Below are 25143 nucleotides of genomic sequence, written 5' to 3' on the forward strand. Positions count from 1 at the left end.
CAAATGTACTAAGCTAATTTTGATCAAAAGTAGCTTAGTACTTTTGATAGAAAGTACCTTTTTAAACAGTTTCAAACAAAACTAGTGAAATAAGGACTTTTTATATAAAAAAATTAGACTTTCAATAGAAAGTCCTGACTAAAAATTTACATCCACATGTTTTTGGAAGAAATTCTTCCTCCAAAAAAGTGTAATCCACTATCATGGGTTCACCCTACAACATATATACAAAATGTGGAAGCATATAGAAAGCACACAAGCTATTTGACAAAATTTTGAAACAAGATGCAGTAGAAATGAATGGATTTGTTGAAAATGCATTAGAAAATTTTAAACAAAAGCAATTGGCTAATGTAAAATCTGACTCTACAACCTTTTCTTGCATCCTCCCCTCATGTGCCAAAATGAGAGTTTTAGAATAGGGTATGGACATCTATCAAAGCATAATCAAATGTGGATTGTTGATCAGATGTTGTAGTTGGGAATAACTTGATAGTCATATATGCAAAATGTTGAAGTATACAAAAAGTACATAATCTATTTCACAACATACCTTAAAGAAATGTGATCTCTTGGAATACCATAATTGTTGGATATGCACAAGATGGTTATTGTAAGGATGCTCTCAAGATTTTTGAGCTAATGAAGTAGTCTGGAGCATATCCTAACCATGTAACATTTTCTTGTGTTTTATTTGCATGCAACCATGCAAGTTTTGTCAACAATGGTTATAAATACTTTAGTGCCATGAGCAACTCGCATTGCATTATGCCTAGAATTGAGCATTGTATGTGCATGGTTGATCTTCTTGGCCTTGCCCACTATCTCAAGCAAACATTGAACATTATCATCAAAATATTATTCAAACCTTTGGTGGTTATGTGGATTTATATAATAATTTTTAATAATTATTAATGTTAGTTAATATAATATATATGTTATATTGTGTATAATGATAATAATAATCTATTATTAATTTATTACATATAATCATAATATTAGTATACAAAATTATCAAATTGATTTTCTACTTATGCTTAATAATATTATTAATGTATTGTTAGTATATATTAATGATAATATATATCTTTAATATAAAATTTAATGTATGTAATTAAATTTTTAGAAATAAACATTTATCTTATATATTCATGTTCATTAAAAGTTTAATTTTTGTACTTTATATAGACAAAATAGTATATAATTTGGTATTTTAGACTTAATTGTCAATCATACTTTTAATTGTGAATTTATATGTTTCAAAAATTATTTATTGTTTGTATACATTTTAACATTTGCATTCTCTCCAAGTTCTAGTTGTTATGAACTTTCATTATCATTAACATTATATAAATTACAATATGAAATATTAAGTAATTAGAACAATTCACATCCATTAAAAATAAAAATGATAAAAAAAAACTTACTTTTCTAAATCTACACAATCCATCACGTTATATAAATTAACCTATTTCAATGTGTCATTCAACATATTTTAGGTGTATCCATTAAACACCAAAATACAATTACTAGTTAATTGTCACCAGAATTATTTCAGCTATAGCCAACTAAATAGATACTAAACAATATGTGCATCATCATTTGGAAGAGAGGACAAATAAAGCAAGTGGGTGTAGGTCCCAAACAAATGCTTTTTGTATGGTGATTTTGTATGATACGATTCATTTTTACATGATGTTTGTATGTTATGATTTCTTAGACATGCTGAAGAGCTGCGTCCAATAATATACTTCCCACTCGGCTAACAAAATTGGCACTGTGCATAAATTTTACACACATGGGTACTGATATTCTTTGCAAGACAGCTAAAATCAATGAAAGATTGAAAAGAATGCAAGATACAATTTACTTTTTGACTTTAATGACATTTTCCAAAAGATGCCACTTTTTTATGTTCAATCTTATCATCTATCCAGGAAAAAACAATTGTCCCATGTTTTCAAGAATGTGATTGAACTTGACTTGGGCTTAGTACCGACCTTCCATTACCCAGCATTACTTTAAAACAAGACTCAAAACTGTCATAAATTACAGTTTATAGGGATTTGAAACCTTGCAACTATGAATTCTAAAAATCTTTTAGAGTTCATGAAAGTGTTTCATATTACTTGCATTAAAAACGTATGAACAAGTTGAAGCAATTGTCCTTCATAACGTCTAATAATAACATTTAACTAAAATATATAACTTACATTTGGGTTGTCATGATATAAGTTCATTTTAAAAGCAAAATAGAAAAAGTATTCCAAATTTTCTATTCCTATTCCTATTACAGCAACCAAACAGGAACAAGTTGAAGCAACCGCCCTTCATGAGTTCCAATACCTACATTTAACTGAAATATATAACTTACACTTGGATTCTCATGGAATTACATGTAAAATCACCGAGCAAGTCACAATGCAGGCCATGTGGTCCATTTCCCTTGTAACTAGAGCTTTCTATTCTGTACAGTATAAATCATCATAATTTCATGGAGCTAGGCCACATCTCTGCATTTTTTACCTTGCAAACGCTTTCCAAAATTCCAGAGGGCGATACATTCCCAATGATTGTGACCATCTTCCTCTCCAAATCTATGGCAACTGATATAACCCCTGAGGAAATAAAGAGGAAACCCATATGTTCAGTCATAATATACTACAAAACAACATACTTGTTAGTTGGTCTCAATGTTAATAGAAGTCATATGTTCATATTCATCTAGTCTTATATGACATTAAACTTCAATAGTGAAAAACCCACACCTTCCATTTTAGATATATGCCTTCTCACTTTTTTGGCACATCCCTGGCAGTGCAGTGACACTTTGAGCACAACCACCTGCACAAATTACCAGCAAGATTTATAATCCATTCTTCAGTTGCAAATTTCTCATGGGTTGTCATTCTTGCTATGATTGATCTCTTCTAATCTTTAGTGATTCACTAACTACAAAGACTTATAGATTAGCGTAGCGACTATATCTTCGATGAGATCCCTCTCCATCACCAATACTTACTTTTGTTGTGATGGTCAAATCAACATTGTTGTGGTTCTTCCTAGGCCAAAATGGGAGGATTGAGACAAAAAAAAAGAGAGCCATGGTTTCAGTACCAATTGATGCAAGAACCATTCAAGCTCAAGAGCGATGGATCATAGCAGGAATTCATATTCATGAAAATCTATAGCAATTAAGGAATAGAATCTGTAATCATATGATCCTGAAAAGTGATATATATATAACCCCTAAAGAGTTTCATGCACTGAGAAGCAGAGATACAATGCAGCTTAACAATTAAGAACACATTAAGATCAATTCCAATCATCAGAACTTAAACTAATACTGATTCCAAACAAATTCAACCTTGGGGTTTTGCTTCATCTCTGGAATCTGCCCTTCAATTCTACCATGAGAGGCATTTTTCTGAGCTCCAAGCTTCAAGACTGCACTTGTCTGCCCCTCTAGAAGCATTGTATGTTCGGAGACATTGTTGGCATCTTTCTTTTGAAGATATTTTTTCGGCAGAGGAAAGCAAATTGCAGCAGAATCTGCAGATATACAGCAGATTCCCCACAGATTCATCCACTTCATATTTGCAATCACAAAGGACTTTAGACAAACCCAGGTGATGGACAACTCCCTTTGAAGAAACTAAGAAAGAAAAAGAAATCTTTTAGTTATAAACTAGATGTAGCTACCTAGTCTAGGGGTAGACGTAGAAATGCACAATTAACAAGACAAAGGAGAGAAAAAAAGGGCCCAAACGACAGAACAAATGAGATTGAGGTGCCGACACCAATAGTCCCAAATACAAACATACCCAATAAGAACATGTGTCCATATCAGGACGATGGCTGTTTTTTTTTTCCAAAATATCTTTTGAATTTTACAAAAGATTCAATGTCATTAAAAACTGGAAGGCCTGACATTTTCTTCTCTAAAGATACAATTTTTTGGACACGGGATAGTCCTACAAACTGTATAGTTTCAATTTTCAAAAAATTGAAAATATCTTGGATTTTTCTGAAAATTTCAACATTTGATCTTCATGATCTGCATATTTGTAGTCAAAAACAACAAAAAAATTGGAGAAAAATAACTAAGTTTTCATGAATATAGAAAAAAAAAGTTTGCTTTGTTTTGTCTTTTAGTACATTTTGTCTCGAGATTAGCCTGTCCCAAATTTTTCCTCCATCCATGCAGAAGTCCTTAACAATATTTAATGAACAATTACATATTTTTGCTTGACTTGCGCCTGCTTCAAATGTTCAAGATGCAATTATTTAGTATATTTGTGGTTGATATACATTGATAGAAAGAACATTTGATGCATAAATTAACGACCATATGGGTTACAGCTTGTATTGTGCACTTTATGTTTGTCTCTCATGAGGCAATTGTGATGAGTTGTCCCATAATTGCTTAGTCTTTCATTGGAGACTTTTTCTTTATGTTTCATTTGTCTTGTGGTTCTCTTCTTTGTTAATGTGGTGTTTCTTGTGACATTTGGTTATTTTTGTGTTGTTGTGTTTGTGTAAAATGTTGTATCACACCTTTGGCTACTTGTTTTTTATTCTATTTTTGTATTTTTATTTATTTTTAACTATTATTCCAAATTATTTTGACTTGTTTTTGCTGAAGCTTTTTGTCAAGGCATAATAACCAACATATTTAATAAGAAAATATATCCATATCAATACACATACAACTCTTGAGGGTCTTTGGTTTCCCCATAAAGCTCTATTAAAATTGATTGTAACCCATTTATTGTCACAAGGTACCTAACAAGTATCAGTGAAGAGAATCCTCAATATCAGCCTATCCAATCCTATTAAAAAGGGATCCAATAACTAATGTCATAGATTGAATGCTATTGATTATCAATTGACACATTTGATGAGTAATATAAAATTAAAATGAACTAATTGGTTTTTGTTTTACTTTACTGCATGGTTGCACTTATGTGTCAACTATATTAGATTGATCAAATGTTAATACTCTTGTGGCAATGTGTGCAAAATAATAGTCATTTTACATGTATGAGGGTGGAGAAATGTAGACCTGGCAACTTTATCATGTGATTGATCTTGATGTCATTTTATCCTACCTTTATACATTAGACAATCAAATGTTATTATAAGGATCACTGAGATGTGAGTGCCTCAAAGGATGCGAGTTGTAGCATTGACCTTAGTTAATAATTTCACTTATGATAATCAATTATATATTTACTTCCTCCAAGACAATCAACATAAAACAATAATGCTAGGCTAGTTGATTCACTAGTCTCATTGAACAAGTACTTGTACTTTACAGATTGAGAACTAAATATTTGAGTACTAACAAATAGAAATAGAAATAAAACATAAATATACTATGTTGACATTTAATAATGATAATCCTAACAAATAACATGCACATGTAAAAGAATGATATGTAGAAATAACTATAGAAACCAAAAAATAGATAAATAAATAAATAATTGAGAATATGAAAATCCATTATTAAAATAAAAGAGAAAAAAGAAAATAAGCATTTATAATAATAAAATAGAGTCTACAATAGCATTTATGGAGTTACTCTTCCCTCCTATAGTTGGAAGACATGCCTAAATTTAGAAGAATTGCACAAGGAAAGGAAGAAGAAAATGTGTGATCAATAAGGCATGGTTTCCCACCTACTTTCAAGAGTTTCTAGATAAGAAGAATGTAGCTAGTTCATTAGGGAAAAATGATCAACATGACCTCATTAAATGGAAATTTTGCATAAAAGTGTGGAGGAGGTAGAAAAACATATTTTTTGAGTTGGCGAGAGCTAGGATGAATTAGAAACTATGAATAAATGTTGGAAATAGTTGATTGACAACAATTTTTTGGTAGATTTCTAATCTAAATAGAAAAATATTGAATGCAGATATCAATTGAGTTATTAGTTAGCTAAGTACATGAATTACAAATGAAACATTGTGATTAGAGATGCAACTAAGGATAGATGGCCTTGAAGGAGATGTCCAACCTTGCAACTAAAGGAAGAAACAATGGAAATGCACAAACAAACATAACTAGTAATGAAAACAATATGGAAAAATATTGAACTGGATTATTATCAAGTTGGTCTACAAATAAATATCTTACATCATCATTATCAATATACAATTGATAAGAAATTAGGTACATTCACTTTCCTCACTTACAAGTTTGCATTTGATCATTCCTTAAAATTATGATACAGATCATAATTATCCTAGTGGCATACCATACTAATTTACTTTCTAACCATATGGCACGAGTGCCACTTATTTCACTGCCTTTCCTTCTTTGTGATGCTTTACACTACCTATAACTAGAACCTCTAACCAATTTATATAAAATATTAGTACACATGCATTGTCTTATATGGTCATTAAATCCCAAGACAAAAGTAACATGTTACAACAAATTGCTTGGGACCCAAATCATAAGAATATCCTCAAATGAATACACCAAATTGTACCAACATACAAGAGGGTCAATTAATTGTATTATAGCATAGAATAATTTACCATTATGCATGCCATGAATCTCCATTACAAGTCATATCTTTCCACTCTAACAATTAGAGCAAGACAATCAATAAAGGACCAAACCAATCTTAAGATAACTTCATTTAGAAACATTAGAGCAATATATTTCACGATAACTTTTAGAGATAGAGAAATATATTTCTTATATGTCCAAGCCCAACCATGTACATGCATTTGGAAATATCCTTGAAATATTGTCACCATCTTACACTTGGCATACATGTGATAGTGTGGGAAGAAATCAATGATAAATTCATGAATGGAAAGTCAGCAATGAAATGTTAGAGAAAATACTAGGAAGGAAAATTTGAGTTTTATAATAAAAGGGCAAATATATATGCTCACATCATCAAAATTGGTACTAGAGGTGCATAATGGGAACACTACAATGTTTTTGATAAAATATTGTATCGAACATATTGAATATAGAGGATAATATCATGATATCAAAGGTCACCATTAGGACACATAGATTATAGGTGAAATGATACGAGCCTGAACATAAAAAAAAAAAGCTCTATCAAGGAAAATGAGTGTGGAGATAGTCTAATTAAAGATCTTTTCAACATTTGAACACCTTGACAATGTATGGGTATCTCAACTACATGATTTGGGGATGGCAATAGACTCTTTCTCAGGCATCAAAATGCAAAGAATTCATGTTATGGAGTTGGCATTTGTTCTAGACATCATTGTGCTCAACCTCTCCTCTGCTTCTTGGGAATTAATGCAAATTGTCAAGAAAGCCTTATTTTTATAATATAAAAGAAGACGCGGATGCTTTCATAAAGGGGCATTAACACTTGTGCTATAATAAGATCTAGGTGGCACAATTTTATATAAATAGCTCCATTTTGAAAGATGTAGAGTGTTAGCAGAGTGCCAAGTAACATGGGGCTCTCATAAAAAAATATTATGAAGGAAATCACAAAGGGAGACTTTAATATCTTCAAGAAGGAAGATAAGGATAGACACATTCCCAAAAATTAGTTATTATAATAGAAAAGAGATTGATTGAAAGGGGGAAATAAGTAAGGCTTGTAAAGACAAAGTGGGGGTTCTAGTCTTTCTTTCTAGGGGAAAGTCAGTGCTATAGGGAGGGAAGGAATGTTCTTCAGAACTCCTATTTGTAAAAGGAGAATAGGGATACGTTAGGAAGTTTGCATTCAATAATCTTTGTTCTTTGAAGCTTTGGTTAAGTATTTGAAGGGAGGAGAAGAATGTTAATCAAAATCTTTGAATCTAATTTTTTTCACTAATTAAAGTAGAACTTTAAGTCTTTTTAATTATCTTTAAATACTACTCTTTTTGTAATCACAATTGCTATAAAACTTTTGATTATTATGTAACTGCGTTCTTGAAAATGGAGCTTTCAGTCTCATTGTTATTTTCTAGCAATAGGAGGGTCGAAAGGATTGAATTCGCACAATCTTTTCAAATTCTTCTCACTTCTTTTCTCTCTATTTTGTAAATCCATTTTCACCATCTATGTCATAGTTGTGAGTAGATGTCAAATCACCTCTCTTTCTTCTAGGTTAAAAACATTCATATTTGTAGTTTATTCATTGCAAATATTGTATGGGGAGTTGCATTTGGGTAAAATTTTGTTTCAAATTAACTTAAGATTTGGTCTTTCTTTGGATGTTCAGTTTGTTCCTATTGAATGTCAATTTGGGGTTGTAGACTGTTGAAAGATATTGGGGAAATTTACCAAAGGCATGAAGATAACAAGTTAAGTGGGGATGAGATGCAAATCAAAGAAAATGTCTAAATTGAAACTACACAAACCAAATATGTATGAATGAATACTATAAATAAAACCACACATCACGTGAAAGAATACTCTATTTATAATGAAGATTTTATTCTAAGAAAACATTATCAATCTCATTTATGATTAAATCATTAAAGTAATCACATATCTATCTTAATCACTAAACTTGAATTTCTTAAGAGATATAACCAAATATTAACACTAACATAGGAATCGAGACTTCAGTAATACAGTTTTGAAGAATGAAAAGTGATAGGGAATGGGTTGCAGTAGGAACTCTATAAAACAAAGTGGTTTGCGATAGGAGGTAAGAAGAATTGCGACATGAGCTTGGTAGTTATGTGAGGCAGAGAGAATTTGTGACAGGAAGTTATTTGATATGTAATGTGACTAATGGATTTATGACATATTATGAAATTGTGGCAATTAGGAGTGGTGTAACAACGAGTAATGGCATAACAATGAGTGAATGGCTATAGTAGATTCAGAGAGAGCAAAGAAATGATAAACAATGAAGTCTTGTGTTTTAATCTTAATGATAAAGGAATAATTCAATTTCTTGCACACAATAGTATTCACACTAATTAATAATGACACATTCATAATTCAATGAAATAAATTGTACAACAAATATAAAACAAACATCTATAACTAAAATGATTTCACCAAGTTTCTCAAGACGGGGCCCTTCCTCTAGTTCACATGGTGAGAACTAAACTAACACACGTTGCTATAGAGATTCCACATTTCTAATATCAAGAACGCAAAGAGATAGCTTGAACAGAGCTTTTTTTTATATCACATCTTCATTGTCTTTGTGATTTTAACACTTGCTTATATAGGTTCAAATTATCTAACTAACTAATAACTAAGCTATAATGGCTGAGGGTCTTCATCCTAAACATAGATGAATCTAGATTATAGTTTTGGCCACTAGTCACACATATTTGATTACAAAACAACTTGGCCAAAATAAGATAAGTCATTAAATCGATCTATTCAAACATTCAAAACTAATTCCCCAAAATAACATAGCAAAGCTAAAGCCTCCAAACTACTTCTCCAACTAGGTGACTAGCTCCATATCCATTCACGCATCCTTAGTTCCTATAGTAGCATCAATCAAAATATATCATTTTCATATAATTGATAGCTTTTAGGAATTATTCTTCCATATTTAAAGAGGTACCAAATATTCTAGTTTCCTATCAATAATTTGGCAAAAAAGGGAGTTTCATGACAAAGAAGTGAGAGATGTAAGTGGTAAAAGGCTAATGGAAACATAGCACTATTAGGACTCATTGATTCCCCCCAACTGATGGATTTTCATGTCCTCATGCAAACAATGTATACAAACTAGGTGGAGTATTGTTGTCTAGTTGCTCCTTGGACTCTCTTAAGACAACAACTGCACTAGGTGAACTGTTAATGTTGTCCTATAGTATTACCCTGGTCTTGAGTTGTTGAAGTTCCTACTAAAGATGAATAAAAGTGTGGAGGAATTCATTGATAGTAACCATAGGAGTACCCAGTGTTGTCGTTGTCAATGGAATAGGATTAAGAAGAATACTAGAAGTACCCAAAAGGTGCTTTGGAGGTACTTCAAAAATAATTAAAGACTCTGATGACATAGTCTTATTAGGCTCTCGGCAACAAGAACTTTCCTTATTATTTGTATCTTTTCTTGGAAGGTCCTCCTTCTGAGGTATTTCAACAATGTCCTCCACATCTTTTTCTGAATGGTGTTCACCTTATTCATAGACCCTCTGGATATTATCTTGCATCATATCATTTTTCCATACAAGACTAGGGTTAAGCTTATCCCCTACATCAAATGTCTATTGACCCATGTCCTCTATTTCCTGATCAATATTTTTCTTTGGAAATCATGTAGCTTGATTAGGACTTACTTTTTCTATAGGTTGAAATTCAGGTTCCCTATTCAAATTTAGAGTTATGTTTTCAAGGGTTTCTCCTTCCTCATTTGCTTCTAGATTTTCCATTTTGTTAAGAGGGTTACTCTATTCAACAACATTATCTTTTTCAGGGTTGTTCTTTTCATCAGTAGGGTTGGATAAACCTTCTATGGATGGTGCATTCCTCTATTTCTTCATGTGTCTAGTTTGACATTAGTGTTCTCTACCTACTTTTTCCTTTTGTTTCTTATTAGAGCTACTAGTCAAGATGTCAACTTTAGTGTCTATAGTGGCTTGAGAGGCATTGGCTAAATTGTCTAAGCAACTAGCAAACCATGGAGAATTGCGGCATATTGAAGAGGAGCTAGATGTTTTTGTACTAGAGGGAGAACTTAGGCATTTTTTTGATGTTTGAAGTAATTTACTAGTAGAGGTTTTCTTTAGGTTGAGGCTTGTGGAGGGTTGTTCCTCAACCATAGTTTCAATCTCCTTTGGCTAGGGTTGTGTGGCATTAGAAGTGGGTTGTACAAATGCATCCCATCCTATGGGGGTTTCCTAAAGTTAAAGACCATGTATGACCAGTAACTTAATTGAACCATGATGTGCCAAAGAATTCTCATGGCTTTCCCTAAACTGATTGCATGCTCTTTTCAAGGAATGATATAGGTAATAGGCAAGATTAACGAGATGCCCTAACCTTAGGTGAAGCACAAGTCGTAAATGGTGTACATGAATAAAATTAAAATGGCCCTCAAAGGTAATGTATTGACCTATAAATTGGGCTACTACATCCCATGGCAAAGGAAGAGTTTTGTGTTGAGCTCCTTGTCCCTTAACAATCTCCACAGACTCGTTGTGCTACAAGAAATTAGCCTTGTCAGTTTTTCACTCTGTAACCTGGGTGCTGGCGGTAGGGAAATACAACTTGCCAATTTTGGGAAAGTCAGTTACTATGGCCATCATCTGCATCGTTACTAGAAATGTAATGCCCTATATTGTCACATTATCTTGAACTAATGCTTGTACAAATTCTTCAGTGATGGAAAGGTTGTAACACTACAATTGGTGGAAGTAACGATACCATCTTACATGGAAATTTTTTTTTATAAGCCTCGCTACTTGCTATTAGCTTGTCCATGGAGTCAGGTTCAAACCACTTATGTTTTCAACCCATGGCAACTAGAGACAAAGGATTCACAGAACACCGTGTTGGAACCAAACTAGAATGTGAACAGACAAGGAATGGAGTGTTTTTAAAACTATCATTAATGGAAAAGGAAAGGAAAATAATTATGAATGGATATGAAACTTTAAGTTGTGTGAAGGATTCATAAATAAAAAGTGGTAAGGACAAGAATAATTAAATGGAAAGGAAACTCAAAGATACAACACCCTGAAAATGTCCTGATGTTGCCAAAAATAGAGATATAAAGTACAACTAAAAAGAAGGTAAGAACAACTCCCTAAAAAGTAGAAGGGTGATTGGCTAATGATGTTAGCTGCTGACATCATGCGGTCTAAAAGAGCACTCATGACTGATGATGTGCAAAATAAAGTACACTAGAGGAGGAAGATGTGGGGGAGAAAAAGCAAGGAGCACCAACGAAAAAGGAAGGGAGTTGTTGGAAATATAAATGGGAAATGTATACTTTTGAGAGGGGGGGGTGAATCACAAGTACTAATCTCTAACCAATAAAACTTTTAACTTTAACACAATGCATGCATAAACATATTGAAATAATATGTAAAGTAAATACATTCACATAAAAAATTGACACCAGATATGATTACCCAGAAACCCTCCAATGAGAAGGTAAAACTGGGGTGGGGATGACACCCACAATTCTTCACTACTGCAGAATAAAGTTCACCTATTAAAGTTACATAGTTTGACCATTCTCATGATCTGCCCTATGAAAGGCTTGACCTATTAAAGGCTTACAAAGGATTGTTAGATCCCACCCTGTTAAAGGATTTTAACACCCTGTTAAAAGTGTGCCTAGCTAAAGGACTTTAGAACACTCACCTGGAATGTCACCTTGTTAAAGGATTTTGTTGACTGTTAAGTCAACCTTAATACAAAGGATTTCATCCTACTGATACAGTTGTTAGAAAGTACAGTAGAATGTTTGATCTGACTACTTATAATTTGGTATTACTGATTTTATGATTTGATATCAAATTGTTGTATCCTCGATCCTCTATTTTGTAATTCTATTCTTTGTCTAAGTCACCTTGAAACTGATCAATTCACCCCTTTCATTTCCTCAAATCTTCACTCGCATCACTTCCTCATTCATACACACACACACATACTCATCTTCTCTCATACTAAATTATGGGGCTTCATCTTCCTTAAAAAGACTTTGGTGGCTTAGGGTTAGGTATGAATCTACAATTGAGATTCGTTCATTTATCTCGCTTAATTCCTTCCATTTTTTTGATTGGTTGCATCTTGATTGCATAGGGAATCCAAATAGATTTGATCTTATCTTCAAAGCTTCGAGATTTATCCATAAGTTAGCTCAAAAATGGTTTACATTGTTGTTTGTGCCATCACAAACAACTAGGTCCATTCTATGTTACTTGGCACTTGGTAATATTGATGCTCAACACTTACTATAATTCTATCTTGCTTGACACTTGAACTTGCTCGGCATCAACTATTCACTCAACACTTGAACTTTCTCAGCACATGAGTGACTTGACACTCATTGCAACTCAACATCTATACATATTATACTCAACATATGTTTCTAGCTTGGCATGAACTTAGCAAATTTCTCAAGTGTGTTGACACTCAATTGTCAAAACCAATCTAAGATAAAAAATTTCCCCCTTTGACATGAGTAGCAAAAACACTTAGCTATATGTGATGAATCTAATCTCCTTGAGTATAATATACATCCAGTTTGACATATACAAAACTTCAAAATTGTCAAAATTTTGTAATGAACTATATACCTCAAACATTTGTAACTACCCCTGAGTTAATGTGTCTTTTCTATATCCAAAATCTCTTAGAGTAGATTTGCCTCTTGTTGATACTCTTTGTCTTTAATCATTCTGATACTCTTTATCTCATATGTCTTGTTTCTGCTTTTCTGTTGTTTACTCCCCTTTTGTTTTCTTTATCTCCCCTTTCACATGTCTCCCCCTTGCATATTTGTCTCCCCCTGGCTTTTATCTCCATATCTTATGTTTATCTCCCCCTTTTTGACACTTATGTCAAAGGGTCTATACACTAAGTGTGTTTTTATCCTAAAAATTCTTATTGACTTTCATTACAATATTTAGAGCAGCATCCCAGTTGTCTATTACAACATCTAAGGATTTGATTTGGATGGTTGTCTCTACTACAAGGTGAACTATGTCGTCCAAAGTTGAAATATTAGGATATTTCTTTAACACTACTTCTGCATAGGCTAGTTCTTTCTGGATTATTTCCATGTGGGGAGTAAGGGAGGCTTGAATGTGGACTAGCTTGGCTCTTGTTTTAGCCTCTTCTTCTATTGATATAGGTAGTTCCTTTTGTGTGTGAAGCACTATATTGAAATGCTTCTCATATTGAGTTGGATTTTGAGGCAATTGTGTACTTGAAATCTTCAAATTCCTTTCTAGACTCAAAATCCTGTGGCTTATCTCTTGTGTGAAGAGTGTGGGGTCACACAATTTTGTGTACAATGAGAATATATTATCAAGTACCTTCTTTACTTTTTCTATCTTTGTAGCCAAATCTACTTGTGATAGTGCCATTCCACCAGATATCTTCTCATTAACTTTACCTTGGAATTTCTTTTCATACCATTTCATGAGTTTTACATTAGTTTCCTAGTCTTCATTTGTCACCTATTCAACAATTTTTGATAATTGTTCTAGTATAGGCTTGGTTTCATTAGGTGTTTGCAAGCTAAAGGCATCTAAAATGATGTCTTTGATTTCATGCAGTGCTTGCCTTTTTTTATACTCCTTCCTAAGTATCTCTTGTTTCTTCTTCCTTTCCAATGCCTCTTGCATGATAATGATTTATTCTAGGTTCATGGTTGCATAGTCATAGTTTGGTATAACTATTTCTTCATCTAGTGTTGGGTCTCCATCCTTGCAACCTTTTATGAACTTGAGCCTGGTGCATAAATCTAAAGTGGCATTACATCAGTGCTTAGCTTCTAAAGGACTTTGGTAGGAGTGCCAGTTGTTGGTAAATTAACCAATGTCTAAATGGCTTCTTGCTCCTTCTCCTTTGGAATTTCCTTGTCTTCTTCTGATCTTCCTTGATCAATTATGATCAATTATGGGTCACCTTGCATTTGTGTAGTAGGTATAGAAGCATCTATCTGTCTTGCTTGTTCCTTTGTGGGCTCCTCTATAGTCTGAATCTATTGTTCAATCATAACAAATTTTACTATTGTGTCAACCTTTACTGATGTATCCTCTGATGTTTGCATTGGAGGTTGACCACTCATGGCTATAGGGATGAAAGAAGGTGATTTTGGTGTGTTCACCTTATCCCTAGTTATGTTAGCTACTACTTTCTATAGTATATCCACATTGACCAACACTGGATTATCACACAATTTAGCGTGTAGTTTGGATTGGTCAAGAATCTTCTTTAGATCCTTTGCAGTTAGTGGATTAATGTTCTGAGCTGAGCTGTCATAGACATCTTTCACTTTTATTGTGTCTGCAGGTGTGTTTGTGTCATGTGTAGGGCTTAATGATGGCAATTGCGCTTGCACACTTTGTTTTGTTTGCTGCTCCTTAGATTTTTGTCATTTCATCTTCCTTTTGTTGTGTCTCCTCCACTATGTTATCTCCCTTTTATTTCTTAGTTTCTCCTTCCTTATTATCATCCTCATCTTCTCCATTATTCCTTCCCTCAAAGGGATCCTCTTCTCCTTCCTTGACAATAGTCAAGCCATATATCAACTTCCACATTTGAGTGGATTTCTTTACAACATCTTCAATCTTATTTTGAAGAATGCTAAATACCCTATACTTAATTTGGATGCAAATTTGCTACCATGTTTCTTATTTTCCTTTGTGATTTGTCCTTTTGACAATTCTGGCATCACTTGTGCCAATGTAGACTCTCTTTTTTCCTTCTCCATATTTAGGCAATAATGCCATTTATTCTCAACAATTGAATACAAATCTTTGGGTATTGTGTTGCCAAATTCAAGAGGAGTATTCTTGAATTTTTTCATCATGGCCTATACTAATTTTTCCAACATATTCTAGTCTTCTCTACTCAATTTATTAAATTCAATATTTTTCAATCCTGTTAAGTCTGCATTATCCCTAACATTATCACAAATGTTTTTAATATCAAACTTGGGAGCATGACTTACCACTCTAAACTAGCTTGTGTCTTCTGATTCGGTCCTTTCATCATTAGTTTCTTGTTGTGCCACATATTTTCTCCTTAGTTTCTTATGATAGGACCTTGTTGCTCAGTAGCCTTTTTCTTTTCCTTTACTTACTCCCTAGTTTTTTGAGTCGTGGCTCTTGTAGTTGGAGCAGTGGGCTTTGTAGGACTTGGTTTTGCAATTTTCTTTCCTTTTGGCTATACTGTAGGCTATGTTTTAGCCTTCCTCTTCTTTGGTTCTTGTTTGGCTGGTGCTTCCTTAGCTTGTTCCTCCTTGACACCTTCTTCTTCTTCTACAACTTCACCCATGCCTTGGGTTAGGGAAAGAGGTTCTTGTCCTTGGTCTTCTTCTTCCTCTTCTTCTTCATCATCATCTTCATCATTGCCTTCAACTCCTTCACCAAACTTGGCTTTCAGCTTCCTCACCATTTTATCTTTCTTTTTCAGAGTTGAAGCTATTTTCAACTCCATCTCAACTTTAGATTTCACAACATCATAGTTACTAAAGATTTTAGCTGACTTATCAACTTCCTTTGCACGAAGTGCAGTGATGGCAGTTGATGCTTCATCAATGTTGATTTCATAACCCAAAGACCTTAGCCATCTGACTCTAGGTACTACAACCTGGATGAAGGTGTAGTCAATGTCTACTAGAAAACAAATATCATTATAATATTTCTCCACCAGGGAAACAAGAATTCTTAGCCTCTATTTCATTGACTGCTTGAAGTTTTCAAAGTAACTAGTCATTATTGACTCAAAATTGTCTCTCATTTGTTCTATATACTCATTTATTTGTACAACAATAGACCTGTTGATCTTCCATCCTACTCTACCAAAAGATGGAAATTAATTTTGAACATAGAAAAATATGCATATCAATATGGAACCAAACTTACATTGAGCACTTTTAGTATTCCTTATTGCTCCTAAGTTCTCCATTATTTGTTCCAACTGTAGTTCTCCAAGATCATAAGTATGATCTTTCTTTACAATCTTATATCCTACATCAATTTCTATACATGGAACACTATTTAGTCAGCTTGATTGATAGAATTTATGTGATATAACACTCACTACAAATTCAAGAAGTGGATCTTTGATAGTATCAATTGTCATTCCACGTTTGTTCCATTTTGCCCTTGTATATTGTTCAATCATTTCTTTAGAGTCACTCCTTAGGGTCTTGGGCTAATCTAGGGTTGGGTGTCCTATAACCCTATGTACAATCCTCTTTGATAGTTTGATGGTTCCACCTTCTAGCCATAAACAACCACCGTGTATTCTACTCAGGACAATTCTGATCCATTTAGTTTTGAAAATAGTGGGGAAATCTAGGGCATAGGTTAATCCCTTTCTCTCAACAATATTGAACTCTTCCTTTAACACTCTATTTTCACATAGTTTATCATATTCATTTTTTATTTCCATATCTCCAATTCCTTATACCTTTCAATTATAACATTTCCTTACATCTTGTACCATTACGACCTTGGGTGGAATAACTGATAGCGCACCTGCTAGATCATTCTTGTATGCTACTTCAGGTATGGCTTTAAAATATGAGTGCTTAACCTTGTTGCTCACTAATTGAACTTCAAATAGTTCCTTGTCCTTTGGATTCTTAGAAGTAAAGGCCATTTTGCAAACTAGGGTTTTAACAAATATAAAACTGCATAACTTGGCACGTGAAGAATACCTTTAGATCAATGAAATGATGCTCAATCATTGTTGGAATCCATGAAAATGCTTCATTCTTTCTTGAAAATTGCTTCTTCACTCTGCTCACTCTTTCTATGTGTTTGTAATGACAAAAAAAAGAGCAAAATTTGGCCTTATACCCTTCAAAACATCACATTTAATGCATGGTGCATATACAACTATAAACTTGGCTCTAATGCAATTTCTACTTCACTTGACATCCATTGGTCTTCCCATCACTCGGTAGCTAGAATAATTATCCTTGCTTGACTTGTATATAAATTTCCTTCACTTGGCAGCTATCAATGACTCGGCTTCAATTGGCTTTGGCTATCAACTCAGCACACACTAGAATTTACTTAGCAATTGAAGAGGACTTTTCACACTCGATAGTAAGATGAAAACTTAAAGATTTAACCTTGGTTTTTCCTTGTTGACTTGCATCTTTGTTATGCTAATTGATTTATTTTAGTACTAACTTATCTTGCAACTGATGTATGATGAAGCATTTAAATATCAATTCCACATACCTCCTTTTGCTTAGTTTGATGAGATGTGATCACTTGACCTATCAAGTGAAGTGATCCCTTCATTTGATGTGTTGCATCCATCTTTCTTCCTCTATGTTTTTTTCATCTCTCCTTTGATGTGCTCAACATCTACTTTGTCTTTCCCTTGTTGAACTCTAAGTTAGGTACCTTTGTCCTTGTTGGGTAGTGCTTGCTAATATGACCAGTCTTCAAATAGCTAAAGCATGTAGTTTGACTCAACCATCTATTGTAGCTACCATTGAAGTGTGTTCTTATGCAATTTTTAGGGATGTGCCCATACTCTTGACAATAATGATAGCTATGTCTTGTATTATAATCCCAATTATAGGAATTTTCATAGCTTCTTCCCTTTGTTGACTTGTTTGATGACCATGTTGACTTGGATCTGCATTCAAAGGCTCTATGTCCAAACTTTTGACAATTGTAGCAATGTCCTTCAAATTTTGGTGCATGCATGGTTCTAGTTCTACATTCATGTGCTTGGTGACCTTGTTTGTTGCACTTGTGACAATGAGTCATGTTCTTTGGCTTAGCATTCTGACTAGCATTCTTGCTCTTGCAAACATTGGTTGTATGTCCTTTCTTTCCATAATGATGACAAGTAGGTTTAGAATTCTTACCTTTATTGTTTCTTTCCTTAACAACTTTGTATGATTCTCCTTCTCCAGTGCTTGTGTAGCCCAATAATGATGTTTCTTTACTAGATCTAGGGGATTTCAGTAGTTGCTCAAAGTATTTGATGGCTTCATTTGGCTTGTTGAAAGTTTCAACAAACTCCTTTTCTCTTTTTAGGTCATTCTGTAGTTGTTCATTCTACAACTTCAATGTAGTTATCTCAATGTCCTTGACATTCAACTCATGATGGGCATTCATCATTTGGCTTAGGTTGTCCAATTGCATGTTTGAGATCCTGGATATCTTTGCTAACTTTTCTTCCAATCTGTTTGCCAAAATTCTTTTGTCTTCTTCAATCATGACCTTGTCTTCTTTTTTTTAGTCATTTCACATAGCAATATAGCTTGTGATTTTTGTTCCAACTTGAGATTTCTAATCTCCTCAACTTGTGCTCTATTTTTGTCCATGAGATCTACAATTGCTACATTGAATTCATAGGAGTTACTATCTGCAAATAGCTTTGTGGTGTCAATCTCTTTGTACTGTGTGTCATTTTCAGTCATATCAATCTCTTTACTTCTCTTTAGCAAACATCTCAATGCATCTCTAGCTTCATTTAGTTTTAGTAAGAGATGTATCTCAATCTCTTGATTTTCAATGGTCTTTCCCAACTTGTAAACCTCCATCTCAAGATCTTTTCTCCAAGTTGTAAAGCTTCTCTTGATGAGAACTCAAATTTGATACCAATTGTTGGAAATACAAATGGGAAATGTATACTTCTAGTGGGGGGAGGAGGGCAGTGAATCAGAAGTACTAATCTCTAACCACTAAAATTTTTAACTTTAACAAAATGCATGCATAAACATATTGAAATAACATGTAAAGTAAATGCATTCACATAAACGCTTGACACTAGATATGATTACCTAGAAACACTCCAATGAGAAGGTAAAGTTGACACCCACATTTCTTCACTACTACAAGAATAAATTTCACCTATTAAAGTTACATAGTTTGACCATTCTCATGATCTGCCCTATGAAAGGCCTACCCTATTAAAGGCTTACAAAGGATTGTTAAATCCCACCTTGTTAAAGGATTTTAACACCATGTTAAAAGTGTTCCTAGCTAAAGGACTTTAGAATACTCACTTGGAATTTCACCCTATTAAAGGATTTCACTATGACTGTTAAGTCAACCTTAATACAAAGGATTTCATCCTGCTAATATAGTTGTTAGAAAGTATAGTAGAATGGTTTATCTAACTACTTATAATTTGGTATTGCTGATTTTAGATCTCAATTCAGTCCATCTTGATCCTTTTTTATTTGACATGAAATTACTGTATCCTAAATCCTATGTTCTACAAATTGATTCTGCAATTCTATTCTTCTTCTAAGTCACCTTGAAACTAATCAATTCACCCCTTTCATTTCCTCAAATATTCACTCACATCACTTCCTCATTCATACACACACACACACATACACACATACTCATCTTCTCTCATACTAAATTATGGGGCTTCATCTTCCTTTAAAAAGACTTTGGTGGCTTAGGGTTAGGTATGAATCTACAATTGAGATTCATTCATTTTTCCTACTCAATTCTTTCCATTTTTCTAATTGGTTGCATGTTGATCACATAGGGAATCCAAATAGATTCAATCTTATCTTCAAAGCTTCAAGATCTATCCATAAGTCAGCTCAAAAATGGTTTACATAGTTGTTTGTGCCATCACAAACAACTAGGTCCATTTTGTGTTACTCGACACTTGGTAATACTAATGATCGACACTTACTATAATTCTATCTTGCTTGGCACTTGAACTTGCTCGACATCAATTGTTCACTTGGAACTTGAACTTGCTCAACACATGAGTGACTTGGCACTCATTGCAACTGAACATCTATACATATTATTCTTAGTATATGTTACTAGCTCGGCATGAACTTAGTAAATTTCTTAAGTGTGTTGACACTCAATTGTCAAAACCAATCTAAGATCAACAGTAGCAAATATCACGTGCCTACAAAAGAAAGGGAGAGTAGTGCCAAGAGCCACCGACAAAAAGTAGGTGGTAGGAGTGGAAAGAAGTAAGTAGAAAAGGAGAGAAAAGAGATAGGAAGAGAAAAAAGCTCCTACTATAGGAAGGAAAAGGAAGGGCAAATGGATTTTGTCTTTTCTATTTTTTTTTCTTTCTTTTTTTTGGTTTTTTTGTGCTTTTTTATTTTATTTTAAAATTATATAGATATTCTAGCAATGCTTAAGGATACCAAAGGGAACCATGGTGAGTTCCATTGCAATTTCCAAAAAAAAAGCTTCCTTAGAGAGAGGCTTCTTGTATAGCTTTAGTCGATGACCATTAACAAAGAACTTGTGATGTTTAGAGTCCATAGTGTCGAGCTAAACTGTACCATTGCTATATACATGATCAAATTTTTAAGGTCCTAGACATCTTGTATGAAACTTGTCTTTGAAATCCTAGAATCAAGAATTGTATAGTAGTGCCCAATCCCCGGGCTAGAAAGAACATTGAAAAATGTGTTTGTCATGCCACAATGCTTGTTGATTCTAAACAAGTTCAGTGTGAAGAAGTGCTTCTTAATGTAGCTCATCAAGGGAGTGGAGTTGCATAATGCATTCCTTTTGAGTATTAGAGAGACTCAATCTGAGTTGAAGAGTGATTTGAAGAGTCTTAATCTTGAGCTCAATAGGAAGGACAACCTTTTTACCATTAACAATTTCATAAGGATTCAAGCCAGTGGTGGTCTTCCATGTGGTACGATAGGCCCACATGGCTTCAGGAAGCTATATGGCCCAATCATGCTTATGAAGTGCAATGGTTTTAGTAAGAATATTCCTTAGTTCCCTATTAGTGAATTCAATGTGTCCATTTTCTTGAGGATGATAAGGTGACGATTTTCTGTGGAAAATTTCATATTTTTTGATTAATGCAACAATGAGGTCTGAATTGAACTAGGGTCCTTGATCAATAGTAATCTCTCAGAGAACACCAAAGCGAGAAAATCTTACAATACATAAATGCAACAACTTTGGTATCTCAAGCATGCTTAAGCATGACTGCCTCAAGCCATTTTGTAACATAATCTATACAAACAAGAATATATTCCTTATTGTTAGAAGGTAGGTTGATTGGTCCAATGAAATTGAGACCTCATTTTTTCAAAAGGTTCAAAAGAGAGCTAAGGATGGAGTGGCATTTCATCAGATCATGTAGGACAGCCCATGTATTGGCACTGGTCATAATGTTGAACATAATGCTAGTAATCCTTATGAAGCATAGGCTAGTAATAATATGTATTAAGAATCTTTTGAGTAATCTATTGAGCAAAAAAGTGTCCACCACAAGGTTTAGTATGAAAGGCATGGAGAATATCAAAGACATCCTTATGGACCTCTTAAAGACATCCTTATCAAAGACATGCGAGAGATCCTTTGATAAAGACATCCTTATGGAGAATATCAAAGACATCCTTATGGAGGATACAATAATTTCATTAGTACACTTATGTCTTAGGTTACAAATGTAAAGGTCCTTATGGACAGAATACCTACTGATTACTTAGCTTGAGAAGGATCTCTCGCATGTCTATTGTGCTTGTACATAAGAAACATTATTTTCATCCTAACATTTATGCTCTAATGCTTATGTTGGCTTGTTAAATTAATAGGAAAAGATGTTCTAGCATTCTGGCCTTTTGTGCCTTAGTGCTTACATCTAATTCCAACAAATCTACAACTAATGTCATATTTATATTCTCATGATTGCAATGTTAGTGAGCATTGTACATTCTTTGGTAGCCTTAATCAAATGCTTTGTGATGAAAACTATATCTTATGGGTTCAATAACCAAGTCCAAGGCTTTTTTTTTTTTGTGCATAGGACTGCATTTCATATTAGACTTGCATTATGGTATAATTTTGGTAACTCATTTGATTGCATTTCTTGACTTGAGACCCAAAAGACTTCTCATATGTGTCACATTTTCATCTTAACTGCACAAGTGATTGATTAAGCACACCTTACCTAATTTTTCTATCTTGGACCCATTTTTGAGATCAAAATCAAAATCTGACACCTCTAAATAGCTCAAAATTGTATTTTCAAATTTTGGGATTTATGTGATCAAATGCTTGTATAGTCCATTTTTTTGATGCAACATGCATATCACAATCTCGTCAAATCAATATTTTCTCAAAATTCTCTACTTTTTCATTGAAAGTCAACTCTAGTCAAGCTTGGTCAAACAGACTTCAAAATCACTCTAAATCAATTCAAAATCTTCCATATGCTCTTTTGATATGTTCTAATTTCTTTTGAATCTTTGATCACATCAGTATCTTCAGTCTACTACTCTTCATCATTGTTCTATTGTGTCATCTTTGGAAATCACTCCCAACGGGGTAGGATGATTACATCATTGAATCAATCAAATCTTGCTTCAAATCTGATCTAAACTTAATGTCCTCATTGGTAGGGGCATCTCATCACTAGGGGCATCTTCATTCCCTCTATCTGGCATCATATTCTATCTATCTCATCTATTGATCAACTGATCAAACTTATAGCAATTCTTATCAAAGCTTGATGGATAGGTATATAGGTATTCTGTTTGGACTCCTAAGGATTAAACCTAATTCTAGGGATAATCATATGACTCATGATAGGTCTTACTAAGCTTTCTTTTAGACATTGTTAAATGGATAGGTATATGGGTGTTCTACCTAGATTCCTAAGGATTAAGCCTCATTCTATGGACAATTCTATTAATTATGATTGATCTTGTCATCTTTTAATGGATAGGTATTGGGGCATTCTAACCATAAATCCTAAGGATTGAGCTTTATTATGGGGACAATCCTATGAATCATGACAATCTTTGTTCTTTTTGGCTAGTATCTAGGTATTCTATTTGGACTTTGATGGGTTGAGATTCATTTTGGGGATAACCCTAAAAATCTCATCAATTTGTCTTTATATCATCAATCTTAGAGCCAATCTCAATTCTCATTCTATGATTCAACTTTGAATTCTTTTGAATCAATGCATTTCTAGCACATTAATTCAAAGAGGGGCAAATCTAATACCTCAAAATTGACACATTGGCATTCTGAACCTATTTTTGTGCATCAATATTACAACTTCAAATCTCTTGATCATTTAAGTCCTATTATACTAGGCATTTCTTATTCTGATTGTGTTTACTTGACCTAGGTGTCAAATGCAGAAAACCATTAACCTGTATTAATTCCACACTTTATTTAATTCCTAAATATCGACTTAAAATGGCTAAATAAACTATTTGGTCATATTGATTTAATTATAAGTCCTGGAACTTTAATTAAATTAATTCACCCCTTTTAGCTAAAATACAGATGAAAAATGTATTTAATATGTTTGATTAAATCAAATATCACCATCTTAAATTATTGAATTTAATTGTTCAAATAATTGAGAAAATCCACTTATGAGGTCATATTTATTTTAATTAAATCAAATATCTTCTCCAATAAAGACGGTTAACTCCTCATTCATCTCAAAAGCAATCAGTTAACTCCAGTAATCAAGGAAGCTTACCATTCTAATTGAACTTTCTTAAAATCTCCCCTATTCATCTCGTTTGATCTTGACTATTGATTGATGCTAAGATTCTATAAAATGAACCTTTTGCCTCTCATTTTAGGGTTATTCAATTTGTGAGTATCAAATTGTTGTTAGTTTGAGCACTCAAGTATTTTTGCATTCAAGACTCCATTTTTATCATTTAATTTCACATACTTACCTTCACATAGATTACAATGCATATATTTAAATTAAATTTTATTATCTTATTATTAGCTTAATCTACATATCATCTAGATTAATTCATCTACTTTACATAGAAAATCTCAAAACATAGTATGATATGCATAAATTCTTAGCTTAATCTTGCATTCTCATTAATTTAAATCCTTCATTCTTAGTTTGTCTAGTTACTAAACTCTCAATTCTAAGAGAGCATAGTAAAACCATGTCTAGATAGAAGGCAATAAGTCACATTATGCAGACATTCAGGACAAACCTCATGTTCATTCCTAGATGAACTTGAAAATTAATGACTATCTTGAAGTGTGTGGTTAATTCAAAGGCCCATATTTAATGCATACATTTCTAGTGCCCATCGTGGGGCCAAAAAATTAATTTTTTGGCCTCATTTATCTTTATTTTTGACATTATGCATTCAATTCCTATACATTCTAGAGAAATCTCGCCTAGAAAGTTCTTGTTTCACGCAAGAATTATGAATACTCACACGGTACTTTTTCTCATTTCTCCCCATTTTGTTTCTAGTGTCTTAGGCAATTTCCTATTTTGTAAGGAGTGTGAACATGTTGTTCCTAGTTTTTTTCAACACTAATTTGCATAAAAAATGGCTCCACATTGTAAGAAACTAGTTGAAGTGGTATGAATCTTAACTCTTGCTTTTGTTAAATTTTATGTTTTTTTAATGGTTTTTTTGAATTTATATTTTGGGTTTGTTTGTTTTTCTAAATAGTATTATTTAATTGCTAGGTAATGTAGAAAATTCGTCCCCTAATCTTGTTGTGAAAAATCCACCAAAAATTCCACCACCAAACCCTCCATAGGATC

The 25143-nt window shown here is 33.3% G+C and overlaps 1 protein-coding gene across 1 annotated transcript; it reads right to left on the minus strand.

The window, feature by feature from the left end:
• Window positions 1–2162: 2162 nt before the first annotated feature.
• LOC149572181 (protein SODIUM POTASSIUM ROOT DEFECTIVE 3-like) lies at window positions 2163–3727 on the minus strand. The gene is made up of 3 exons (XM_089813444.1): window positions 3368–3727; window positions 2769–2844; window positions 2163–2618 (listed from the first exon to the last, which is right to left on the minus strand). Exons 1-3 carry the CDS (start codon window positions 3593–3595, stop codon window positions 2485–2487), a joined length of 438 nt encoding a protein of 145 aa, XP_089669570.1. The 5' UTR covers window positions 3596–3727; the 3' UTR covers window positions 2163–2484.
• Between the last annotated feature and the right edge of the window lie 21416 nt (window positions 3728–25143).

This window comes from Cupressus sempervirens, chromosome 2, assembly GCF_028749045.1.
Source record: "Cupressus sempervirens isolate cs-2001-9-10 chromosome 2, ASM2874904v1, whole genome shotgun sequence".
In the NCBI taxonomy this organism is placed as follows: domain Eukaryota; kingdom Viridiplantae; phylum Streptophyta; class Pinopsida; order Cupressales; family Cupressaceae; genus Cupressus; species Cupressus sempervirens.

Excerpts from the sequence above, each read along its gene's own strand:
- LOC149572181 (XM_089813444.1), bottom strand. The coding sequence starts at position 3,595 with ATGAAGTGGATGAATCTGTGGGGAATCTGCTGTATATCTGCAGATTCT. Across the intron at positions 2,845-3,367 it reads AGATGAAGCAAAACCCCAAG|GTGGTTGTGCTCAAAGTGTC; the intron begins GTTGAATTTGTT and ends TAATTTGTGCAG. Across the intron at positions 2,619-2,768 it reads GCATATATCTAAAATGGAAG|GGGTTATATCAGTTGCCATA; the intron begins GTGTGGGTTTTT and ends TTATTTCCTCAG.